Source organism: Colletotrichum fioriniae (genome assembly GCF_027942845.1).
Source record: "Colletotrichum fioriniae strain IMI 355084 chromosome Unknown scaffold_6, whole genome shotgun sequence".
Taxonomy (NCBI): Eukaryota; Fungi; Ascomycota; class Sordariomycetes; order Glomerellales; family Glomerellaceae; genus Colletotrichum; species Colletotrichum fioriniae.
The window spans coordinates 1,765,219-1,777,855 of record NW_027076842.1 but is presented as its reverse complement, the minus strand read 5'-3'; the positions used below and the strand labels follow the sequence as shown (position 1 = coordinate 1,777,855).

General features: G+C 53.3%; 1 protein-coding gene and 1 non-coding gene across 2 annotated transcripts; both read left to right on the top strand.

Moving 5' to 3' along the window:
• The first annotated feature begins 8,595 nt into the window (after positions 1-8,595).
• Positions 8,596-8,682, top strand: N0V96_005898. The gene has a single exon. It is a non-coding gene; the product is annotated as a tRNA-Glu (tRNA).
• Positions 8,683-11,462: 2,780 nt separating this feature from the next.
• Positions 11,463-11,839, top strand: N0V96_005897 (uncharacterized protein; the record flags this gene model as incomplete). The annotated part of the gene is made up of 2 exons (XM_065757522.1): positions 11,463-11,488; positions 11,533-11,839. 2 exons carry the CDS (start codon positions 11,463-11,465, stop codon positions 11,837-11,839), a joined length of 333 nt encoding a protein of 110 aa, XP_065613865.1.
• Between the last annotated feature and the right edge of the window lie 798 nt (positions 11,840-12,637).

The window sequence follows — 12,637 nt, the reverse complement described above, 5'->3', positions numbered from 1 at the left end:
GCAGTCGCAAGACCGCAAGAGGCAGTCGTCGTCGTCGTCGTTGTCGTCTCGGATAATGATTGTCACTTTGATAAACCTTGAGTGAGGTGATGGCCAAGGATGCTGTGGTAGAGGAGAGCAGACGCGCGGTTGATGACAAGAGTTGCGGGGGGGCTGAGAGCCTGAGATGACAACAGTCGTGTCGATGTACCGTGACCAAGTGCGAGTACCCGGCACAGTTATGGCTGTATTCGTGCCGTCCTGAGGCGAATCAAACAGGATTTGAGATGTTTTGTGCTTTTGGACTCTTGAGGAGAGATCGGCAAGATGTGGATGCCCTGGTGATCTGATTCGAAGGCTTGTGTTTCCCTAAGGTACAGACTGGGTGCGGCGGAGAGTTGTCCGCAGAGATGGTCCTTGCTACTGCCACCACTCAGGTCGAGTCAAGGGCTACCACAAACGCGATGTGGTATCGAATATCAACGACACGAACAAGTTGAATGACAGAGAAAGGTCGAGAAGCCGGGAGAATGTTTTAGGCGAGATGTTGATGAGTCTGTTTCAACCAGTGCAAGTAACACGTCGTCGGAAAGAGATTTATGAGTTGACTCAGGTGAGCTAGCAGTTTCTGTGTCAGAGGATGGAGTGGGTGGGTGGATGACTTGTCTGGTTGTGATTTTTGTGGTAGAGGGGAGAAGGAAAAACCAGATGGTACGGATGGACTTGGGCTGGACGATGCAAGTGCTATTCGTGTGGGACATGCAGCGGATGGCGCGGGCGAAGTTGCGTGAAGTTGACGGGAAGGTGGGAAGACAAGGGAGGAACTAAGGTAATCAATCAGTCAATCAGCTGCAAGTGCAATGTTGGTGAGGGCCAGAGCCACCTCAGAGCCAATTGCCAATGCCAATTGCAGATGCAGATGCGGTGCCACTATGCGAGTGCAAGTGCAGGTGCAAATGCAGATCCAAAGCAGGTGAAGGACCTGGAGGCTGGAGCTGAAGTTTTGATAATGTGGGTTGGTGTTGACTTGGGCCGGGTTGATTCGTGAAGCGGGTGCGGTTACGGGTGCGGGTTGAAGATGAGGTCGGGTCGGGTGGATTGGATGACATGGGAAATGGCGGAAGGGCAAGAAGATGCAAGTGCTGGTGGTGGTGGAGCGCTGGAGTGCTGGAGTGCTGGAGTGCTGGAGTAGGTGTGCAAGCAACCTAAGTGGGCAAGTGTGCAAAAGTCGGGAGGCAGTCACGATGGATGATTGGATCTTGCACCTGCCTGCCCTGGTGTCGACACAGACACCACAACCTCTCTTTCCCCGAATTCTCCATTCTCCAACGTCGCCCTGCGCACCAGGCCAACAACACCACACCCAACACTCAACCAACCTACCTTACCTACCTTAATACGGCAACACCTCAAACCCCTACGGATACCTCACTTTACCTTACTTTACACAGTACTACACAGTAAGGTAGTCGTTTGCCGCCTCACCCCCAAGCCCAAAAAGCCCAAGCCGCAACGCGCCCCAACGTGCAACGTGAGGTGCCAACGTCTTTTCGTTCCTTGTCCTTCCAGGTCACCAAATCGCAAGTCGCGCATCCCTCATCGCTCATCGCCCATCGGTATCCAATCTGGTGGACCTCAGAATAGCCGACAGACCCACAGCAACGTGCGTTTTCCTCGGGAGGTGGACACTTGGAATGGATCCTCTTCAAGGACCACCGACCAACTCGGAGTCGATGATTCCTCACTAAGGTGCTGCGTCCCTCGTACTCCGAACGGATACCATTCCTTACCTTATTATTAGCCCCGCCTCTCTGGGACCCTGACTTACAAGTTACACAGTACTTGGGACCATCCAGAGACAGGTACTCCTACACGGTACGGACCATTACCTACCTTACCTTACCTTATACTACAACACAACTCCAGTCTCCAGCTCGACAGGGCCACCGCAAGGCAGAGTCAGGTCTGGTTCGCCAAGCCCATGGTGACTTCAATCATCCAAGCCTTGGAAACACCACGCACATGGCCGTGAGGCTGTGACGGCGCGCGCGCGCGCAACGTGTCCCTGGACCCAACTTTCAACCAGCGCACCACCCACTTTGCCGGCACGGCGGGTACCTACCTTGTCCATACTTGTACATACGAATACACACCCACGAACCTGACTGACCAAGAGCTAGACAGTGAAGAAAAGAGAGACAGAGAGAGAGAGAAGGAAAAGAAGGACCACTCACTTACACTAGACAGGCACCTAGCCTCTAGTTCCCCAACATATCTCTCATCTACGGATATTACCACCACCTCATTTCCCCCTCGAGTCGTACGGAATTACGAAGATATGACGAGAAACCACCACCAAGTACGCTAGACAACGGTTTCCGAGGCGGGCCTTCTCCGCCACATGTGTCGTCCATCACCCCCTCCGATATGGCGGGCGGGCGGCTGAAGTCGTCTTTGCCTTTCCCATGGCCTCAATCCCATCCCTGGCCCGGCCTCCCCTCCGCTTACACCGCCCAGGGCTGCCCCTCCCGACCATGAACTCTAAACTTCGGCGTTACAGTGGGGGGAGGGGGGGCATGCGAGGTCGACTTGCAGTCTGCAAGTTGCGGGCAGGCAATTCCGCATACACGGCACCATCGAGCACTGACCACGGCTCCGAACCCTCTGTTCTCTCACTTCACAACCGCCGTGCCAAGAAAAGGCGTCATGGTCCAAGGTCATGGGTCTCTCTTAACAGCATAGGCTTTTACGAAATCAAGATTCGCCAAAATTCCGCCCCTAGACTGACAGGCATCTCTACCTCTCTGCGCGCCTGCCTACGTAGCCTCCCGGGCTCTGGACTCTCTCTCGCTGACGATACTCCGGATTATCCCTACTTGCTTTGGCATCCTGCCATGTAAGTCGAGATGCCTCACTTTTTAGCCTTTCCGACTTTCTGGTTTGGTCTGCTGCCGGATACTCCCTACTTGGGCAGAGCTCGCAACACCCAGACCATCACCCGCAGCCGCCGACACGCCATTTCGGGCCACTTGGGCCGGACGTTTCCCTGTAACTCCCCGGCTGCCCTTGCGCTTCGCATCGTTACGGGATACTCGCTTCCTCCAATACCCAGCTTATGGAGGTTGTCCAGAACTCAACCACCTATCACATGGCATCAAGTGGGCGAGTGGGCTTCAGCATGCAGCATGTAGTTGCACTGGTGGTTGCAATCGCACTTGCAGTTACACTCACGGTTGACGGCCGAGACACTACACTACCTTACGCACTCTTCGTCAACTGCATCTACCTGTTGTACAACCTAGCATCGGCCGGAATTGTAGGTCCTCTCGGGCGGTTGCAACGCAACACACGCGAGGAAAGTCTGGAGTCTCCCGAAGCCACTTTACGCGACTACGCCGTATGGAGTTTGGCGACTGTTTAGTCCATAAGGTTAGCACCCATTGCTTTTCCTGTTAGACTCCCGACCTTAACCTCGACCGCCTTAGCTTCCCCCTTCGTCACACACATCGCCAGACGGACCGCAATACTTTCTACTTGCATCCCGTCATTCCGCTCTCATCTCGTTTGTCTTCATTGGCTCGGTCGTAACTCCGTCTACGACTTGGAGCATTTCATCCCGCCTGTCTCTGTCTCTTGAGGCACCATCCCGGTTCCCGAAAAGTGCCTAGGCGCTCCAAACTGGGCCTTTTTAAGCACCCTCTCGTGCACAGAACTACGTTACAAGAAACGCTACCTCACACGCCACCAGACTTTTTTCATACCTACTTTACTCGGATGTGGGGAGCCTTCGCAGCGGTATTGGCTTCTGAGGGAGATAACCTGGGAAAGTTTACTTGCCCAGGCAATCTTCGATCACGCTCGATTATTGCCCATGTCGTCGAACGGGCCGTGAACGAACCCCCCATCCCAAGATGAGCTCACCCGAGAAGTCACGCCATTATTGCAGGATGTCTTGCTCTGCGTTCTGTTATCAAGTCGGACCTCATGCCCAAAGCACAAGAAAAAAAAACAAAAAGGGCCGCAGCATCGTCCAAGGGTTATCGGTGATCGATCACATCGTTGCAGCGGGCGCACTTAGATAGCTCGGCGCCTTTGAGGAGAAACTTGCTCAGTGCTAACAACGCAAACTGATGACCACACAGAACACGAGCAAGCGAGCTTTACTACAAACAGACAAAAAAAAATTACAATTGAAGCGACCGATATTAAGTCAAATAGGGGGGCAAGTCAAGGGACTCGACGCCAAACGAGTCTCTAGGCCTAGGCCAGCCTGACAGCGGCTTGTGCCATGGGCGATCGGCAGGGGCCTCTCTTAAGAGCGTGCCTAGCGCAGAGGGACATTGCCCTTGGGTATTCCGGCGTCACAGACTACTTATTCGTGGACCGTGAGGGTTGGACGGCCCTTGCATCAAGCTCCCCACGTATGCAACGCACTTTTGGTACCGAGACAACTCGTCCACATCCGAATATAATACCTGAAAAGGCATGCTTCGGAAGCTCGGCCAAGTATCAGACCGAAGAAGCTGATGGCCTCAGGTATTTCGTGTCTCACTCTGCTTGGGGCCGCCAGCGTCGGTGGAAGCGCAATATTTAGGTAGTGTCACGTCTACTGTACCGTACGATGTTGCCCTTGGCCATACGCCTATCCATACACCCAGCAAGATGCAGGAAGGCTATCCGTCCTGCGGATACAGTGCGCAAAGATCCGACGATCACTTACTGCCGAATCCCAATCTAACTACCATCTGGGGCTAGCGATTGCCGGCCGCGAGTGGATGGTTTATCTTTGCGCGCCACATCGAGTCCAGTCATGGCCTTTCTTTTGTCAGGGATGTGGCACCTGTCAACCGGGCGCTTCCAACTCCTTCACTCTATATCCGTACATTCAAGTTTTCAGTACGGATACTTTTCGAGTACATTGCCCCATTCGCGGCTCGCCATGGAATCTTGCGTCTGCCCTGCCCCCTCTCCGCCACATCGGGTCACGAGCAAAATCCCCGGAACATACGGGAGTGACGGTCCAATCCGTAGGTGCCGGGCATGGCCGTAGATGGCCCTTTCGTCCGCGATTTCAAGACATCTCACGTCTTCAGAGGCAGAGATGTGTTGGAAGTCGAACACGGGATCCTGGCTCGGATATCGACCGACTGATCTTGCAGCACGGCGGGTGCCCCAGATGGGAAATGGGAATTAGCCAGCCCGGGCCAAATTGCGGTCATCAACTCGACCGTTGTGCGAGAAACCAGGCCTGCTTTAACCTGATATTTCCCACTAAGACCGCCTTGTAGCGCAAAGGCGAATGATGGCCAAAGCTTACATCGACCCATTCTCAGAAGGCATTGCACTAGTGTTTCGCTCTTCTGGTGACATCCTGAGATCTGGCCAATACCCGAAGGGGTTTGTTCAGTTTGAGTTGCAGCAAATCGGTGTTCGTGGTGGGGGGCAGAAGGGAGGGGGAGACAAGGCACACCAGATGCCCAGGAACCCAGTTCCTGTGCTCCCGCATGCCGGCAGGCAATGGGCGGGACGTTCCCTCGCCCGGCCACTTGGGAATACGTACCGAGTGTAAGTACTGCTGGTACCGAAACTTCCATGAAAGAGATCTGTCTACGACTGCGCTCTACGCGACTGAACGCTGGTCCGATTGATCTCTTTTAGTGTCATCGGATGCAAGGGCCTGTTCTCGAGCCAAAGTTAGTTGTGCCCGTCAATAGTGACCGGTTGGGGACGCCACAAATGTCGATTGTGGAACATGGCATTTATCACTCATGATGCCCGTCTACTTCTGTTTGTAACACCACGCCCGTTGCAATCCACAACACTCACCGAACCTCCTTGAGAAGCCATCAACGTCTAGATACGCTCCTGTTTTCGCCTTCCTTCACTCGCCAACTAACGATGGGAGCCATCATTCCCAACTCTGAGAGGTATCCTATGACCTCCTCAGACCCCGTACTGACAATGGGCGCCTCTGCCCAACACGCTTTCACTACGGAGTCCTCTCCGGAAGATCCGTATATCTATCAAGTTGGGTTTGGGAACAGATTCTCTTCTGAAGCCATGTAAGTTGACATTACCCAGTTCTTGATCAAGAGTCTGAGCTGACCAGCAAGCCCCGGGACTCTACCTCGCTCATGTAATGTGCCACAAAGAGTCAAGTACAACCTTTATTCCGAGCAGCTCAACGGTTCAACCTTTGTTGCCTCTCGAATCGACATTCAAAATGCCTGGTTCTACCGGATTTTCCCATCTGTGGCTCACGGAGATATCTCAAAGATGCCACGAAACCCAGATGTAAGTCATTTCTCATTCCTTGGATCCCCTTCCTTTTCCGCGGAACGCAACTACCTCCAAACTGGGCCCACCCCTGACATGTTTTTGCCATAAGATTGAGTCAAGATTCACATCTGGGAATGAGAATGTCGAGTTTGTTCCCGGAGGACTCTGTTGGAGAGCATTCTCGGTGCCAAAGACAGATGGGCCGACTATCGACTTCGTCCAGGGGCTCAAGACGATAGTTGGAAACGGAGACTCGACGATCAAGGACGGCTTGGCTGTACACGTGTACGCCGCAAATTCTTCAATGAAGAAGCGCGCATTCTGCAGCAATGACGGCGACATGCTTTTCGTGCCTCAGACTGGCAGGCTGGACATCCAGACAGAATTCGGGAGGTGGGCAGTCACCGGCTTCAGTCTGTGAGGAAAATCTGTTGACGATCTTTCCAGAATGATGATTCGGCCTGGCGAGCTGGCGGTAATCCAGAGTGGCATCCGCTTCAAGGTCGCGTTGCCGGATGGTCCGGCCCGGGGTTGTGAGTCATTTGACGATATCCATATGCATGAGAGAACATCCAGTTGATGGGCTTAGACATCCAAGAGATATTCGGAAGCCGGTACGAGCTGCCAGAACTGGGACCGCTGGGAAGCAACGGGATGGCTTTGCCTCGCGATTTCGAGTTCCCCGTCGCCTCCTTTGACATGGATACGTCAGAGTGGGAGAGTAAGTCTGCCCTATCACTTTGCCAAGATGTGTCCACGCTGACTGACGCGGCGTGTTAGTCGTGTATAAACTGGCTGGCAAGTTGTGGTCCTGCAAACAGAACCACACGCCCTTTGACGTGGTCGCTTGGGATGGCAAGTAAGAGAAACGCCCGCTCCGAGACCCCCATCCCCCCAGTTTTTTCCCTTCAGGTGCCAACAATCTGATAGCTATGTGCCTTTCAAATATGCCGTCGAGAAGTTTGTCAACGCCGCCTTCGTGGACAAGGACCAAGCCGACCCCAGTTTGTACACCGTCTTGACGGCGAAGTCCAAGATGCCCGGTATACCCGCAACAGATGTCATGTTCTTCACGCCAAAGTGGTCTTCGGCAACGAATACCTTTCGACCTCCCGTACGTTCTGTCTCCCTGTTCGGGGTGTCCCAAGTGTCGTGGCTAACGGGGTGTAGTATTATCATCGGAATATGTCAACGGAGGTGGTGGGAATTGTGTATGGCGGTTACAAGGGCACCAGTCGCAACTTGGAAGCTGGTGGCCTGAGTTTCCAGTCGAGCTTCATGCCTCATGGAGGTACGAATGCGGGAGATCTCTTTCCTCAGACAGGAGGCCAGATACTAACAGGGGGTCTACAGAAACCCATGAGGCATTTGTGCAAGCGACTACCAACGAGTTAAAGGCCCAACGCGTCGGAGAAGGTTTTCTCGGTAAGAATAGCAAGGGGAGGCAACAACACCCATCGCACCGCGGCTGACACTCTTGCGCAGGTTTTATGTTTCAAATCAGCACTCACTGCGCAGTGACTCAATACGCCTTGGAAAGGAGCGGAGTGCTGGAAGGTGAGAAAGAGGGTTCCAGTTTGGACAGAGAAGGAAGATGGACATGGGCTAACGAGCATTGGTAGTACCGCCAGCATCTCTCTGGGACTCGATGCAAGGTCACTTTCTCGAGCACGCCGAAGGAGTGAATAGCGACTTGCGAAGACGAGGACTGCCGACCCTTGGAGCTACCCTAGGCCATTGAAAGCGAAACGAAGCAGCGGCGGAGACCCATCGTCACTATCTGTTAAAAGAGGGGGGTTCCCCCCCACCCTCCTTGGTTAGGCCTACGTGCCTTTGGTCTTCTCACACATCGTCTCTTCTCCATTTGATTCGAAATAGCGAAGCGATGCACAACGATGACAACATTTGCCAGCGATTTCTGAGCGTTTCTCTACAATTACGGATATATGATCAACGATTCGGTTGTGGGCGGGAGATTTTTTTGTCGGACGCATTTTCTGTTTCTTTTTTCTTTCTCTTTTTCCTGGTGGTCTCCTGGGCGGGCGACACCAGCGGAGGCGGGTTATTGAGGGAGGACGGTTTGTGGGATGAGAGCTTAGGTCATGTTGCTAGCATGCTGAGGAACACTTGGCAGGGTGATAATCTAAGGAAGAAAATAAAGCTGGGAAGTTTGGAATCCGAGGACAGCTATACTTTTGACACCGATTGTAGATCGTGACTGTGGGAAAGGAAAGGCGTAGCAAATGTTGTGGTGTGGGGTGTTGTGCCGGCAAAATTCCAGCTGCGTAGCAGAGCACGCTACTTAGGTTACAATCTCCAACCAGATTTTCAATAACATCCGATATGGTGTAGTGGCCAACATGATGCCCTCTCAATGACTTGAGAGGTTAGGCATAGCCCCGAGTTCGATTCTCGGTTTCGGAATTTTTGCTTCATTTGAGCATTAAACTCATCATCTTTTGCATGTTATGCTCAAAAGATTGGGTGGCTGATTGATTTTCACTTATATTATGGTTGTACTGTTGATTTTTCGCCTCCGTTGACCATACCGTATGCACAATGAGAGCTTTCGACTTCTTCAGAGCGAGTACTGGATGCCCCGTCCCTCGCGTTTCTTCACTGCGGCGAGCGCACAAGTTAACAGTCTAGAGTACCAGTCGATGCCTGTTCTCACTTAATGGTGGCATAATCAAGGCGCTCGGGTTCCATCTTTATCCCTCCATGATAGCAACCTGGAGCTGTCGTCTGACGAAAGGGTAACTCCAAACCGGACCTGCAGTTGGACTCTATGTTGCTTGAAGCTGCGGTCACTGCTGGGTCTCGCACAACTAGGAGCATAGGCACTGCAGTCGCTTCCCTCCTAAAACTATTCTTTCCATGTTCTTGCTTGCTTTGCATTCAGTAGCATGCAGATATCAATCTGGAAACTGAGGTGATGTTAGGGGGAAGGTGTAGGATGTCTATCGGTTATGCGGTTGGTGACCGAGACTTACGCACACAAAACAACGTCCGCTGAGTGATGCGAACGGTATTTACTTTGGTGGCGTGTGAGGAGACTTCGATACCTGATGCGGGCTGTTCGGTAATAAAGCTACAATCAGGTCAGATTCCCCACCTTGCGTGAACTCCATGGGTACCTCAAGTTGGTGAATGTTCTTGTTTTGGTGTATCAATGGTGCACTTACTTCGGTCAGCAGGGGTTTTCATCGCCAGACCTCTCGACTTCGACTTTGCTTAATCCCTGGGAATGGGTTTCTTGTTAGGCAAACAGAATATCCTGCAAACCTAACTGAAGACCAGCGCTTGTTATGACGTTATCAACTAAAACTGTGTCGCCTTGCTGAAATGAAATGTTGTTTGTGAATCAAAGATGGCAGCGGGACCAGAAGTTTCTCTGTGTATTTCAGCTCTCACGGCTGTATCGAAGCTTACTTTACCTTGTCTGTGAAGGGTGCGAGGCAACTTTTTCCCAGGGTGTTGTCCTACATTTCATCACGAAAGAGAGCGTTGTCGTCAGTGCCTTACCTCTGGCAACAACTGCCAAAACGGAGAAAGTATCGGAGATAAGGGAAGCGGAGGCGGGCCGGATGCTTCGCAAAACATCGGCGACGGGGCCGAAATTATCGGAAGTGTCAGCGGTGACAGTGGATCTTCTTGTCCTCCGTCGGCGGAGTACCGCCTGCGCCGACAGATCCCGTCCTGCGAGACCCTTGCTAGGCGCCTTTCTTTGATGACATGCTGCGTTCGCCAGTGGCCAGCCCAGTGAGCCCGAACAGGCCGGAGCGGGTCTGCTCCAAACATAGCACTTGATGACCGCGCAGGTCGAGTGCCTATCGTTGATTGGGTGCATGCCGCTCCGGGACGGCGGCAGCCTCACTGTCGTGGTACCCATGGGGAGAAGCTCCAGCCAGTGCTGCAACAGCAACGGGCGTGATCAGATGGGGCAATGCGAACACGACTTTTGGGATGGTGGCTAGCCTCTCATTGGATTGCTGGGGTCTTTGCCGAGGAGCCGAAGGGCCTGGGGGGGTTCTTCATTGCGGGATGGTTGGGTGAGCTTGACTGGTGAGGAGCAGGAGAAGGAGAAGGGGAGGCGGACGGTCTTGAGACAGGGACAGTTTGGGGCTGGCGAATGTCACAGGTGCTTGCTTTGGGTCCTAGGTACTGCTTGATGTTGTGTATCTGTTTCCCTCCGACGCTTATTGCCTTGTGTCGCGCATACCTTGAAGATGGGATGAAGGAGGGGAGGAGAGCTTGTGCAGGAAGCTTCGTTGAACCTTTCTTCTTGAACCGCTGCATTTGTGTTTTTTATGAATTGTATCCGTAATAGTAGTCCGGAATCCGTATGATTTGTAGGTGCAAGTGAACGGGGAACCTCCGTCCAAAACGCCGTCCAAAACGGAGACATACGGATCCCATCGCAATTACACTGCAAAAAGGGACCCAACAAAAAGATACCTGGCAAAGACAAGCTTACGAACACTCCAAGACCCCAAGACCCCCCAAGACTCGCCCGCGGCGCGCGCCCAGAGACTTGGTGCGCATAAGCCTATTTCAGGCTAGAGTCACGAGCAAACCCGCAAACTTAACGCCGCCCGCTAAAACGAAAGAGAGCGTCGAAACGAGAGGTCGCAGGCGACCAGCAGGTGCGGCCAGGCGAACATAGGATAAGGTACGGAGTTACCTCCCTCCCCTTCACACCAACAAGGGTCAGGCAGGTTGCCTCCCTCCAAAATCGCGGCTTGGCTCTCTCCCATCCAATCCATCCACGCAACGCAACGCACGTCCTTTCCTCGCCCTCCATCCTCTCATTCTTTTTCCCCAACATCGCCACGTTCTTCCGGGTGGTGTGTTCATTCTCTCTGTCCAGTGTGTGCGTGGCTCTTCGATACCCGTTCCTTAAACTCCTCGCACCGGTTTTCTCCCCCTTCGCCATCCGCAGCTTGCATTCTTCTTCTTCCTTCATCCTCTACACGTAATCCTCCGCCGCCTCCGTCCGACAAAGGGGATCTCGCCGCACCGCTTCAAGCAGACAGGCTCCTTGGCTTTTTATTATTTTCCGAATCGTCGTCGAAAGGCAATCCGAAAAAACTAATTTACGTGATTCACCTCTTACCCGACCCGCGACACAACCCGAACCCTTCGCGCCTAGTACTTTCTCATCTTCATCCATCACGAACAAATAACCAGCTTCCATCCAAATAATGGCCGACCACGACAAGCCCCCCGCGTACGGCGGTCCTCCCCCTCAACACCCGCAACAAGCCTACCAAGGCTACGGCTCCCCGCCTCCCCGGGCGGCCCAGGAGGATACGGCACCCCTCCGCCGGGACAGTACTACTCCCCCGGCCCGGAGATGAACTACGGCCACCAGCAAGGCCCTTACCCGCCTCCGGGACAGTACCCCCCCGGACAATATCCTCCTCAAGGACCCTACCCGCCCCAGGGCCAGTACGGACAGCAGTACCCGCCGCAAGGCGGTTACTACCAGGACAACCGCGGCGGCGGCTCGGGAGGCGGCATCATGGCTGGTCTGCTCGGTGCGCTCGCATGCTGCTGCTGTCTTGACTGCTTGTTCTAAGCGGGCGGCTTTTTTCGAACGGGATGTCTTACTAGAGGCTCGAGGGTCCAACTTGAACGGAGCGACATTGCGATACAAATCACACGATACCCCCAAAACTGAAATACTCCGACCGATCGTCACATCGAACGTCAGAATCAGTATCACTTCGAATGGGATGATGGCAGGAGAGAAGGAGACGTGGTACGAAGTGTATGGAGATATCTGGCCTGGACACGATGCGGTGCTGAGAAATGCATGGCATGGCGTGGGAAGATACACGACAGACGACGACGACGACTCTCCGCCGGTTGTGAAATGGGCCAAAACCAGAGTCGTAAGGGGCGAGGCCGACATTGCGCTTTTCTCATCGTCATAAGCATGGGGGAATCTTTGCATGTCTCGAACGGCGTCAAAGGGATGACGGGGTTTCTTGATTCCTCGAGGTGGAATCCGGGAACAACAACTTTTTACCTTTTTTTTTTGGTGCTTTGAGCTGGAGAGTCGGGTATGTTTCACAGGGAGACAAGCCCTTTTCAAATCCTGCGAGGGTCTTTTGGGTTCCTTTTGGTGTTTTTTCGAACCCGGTGGGATCCGGGAGTTTCCATAGGTTTTACCGCATAGCATAATATCATCACGGATACGCCTTGGAGAACTTGCCGTCCTCTTCTCTAAACTCTAAACTGTGCGACTTTGATTCCCTATCGGTAAAGCTCAGGTGAGCTGAGCTCTGGAGTGCGGGGTATGCCTCATCGAGAGTGGCTTGGCCGAGGACGCAAACATCCTAGGCGCAACGCCACGGAGACTTTCACGTTACAT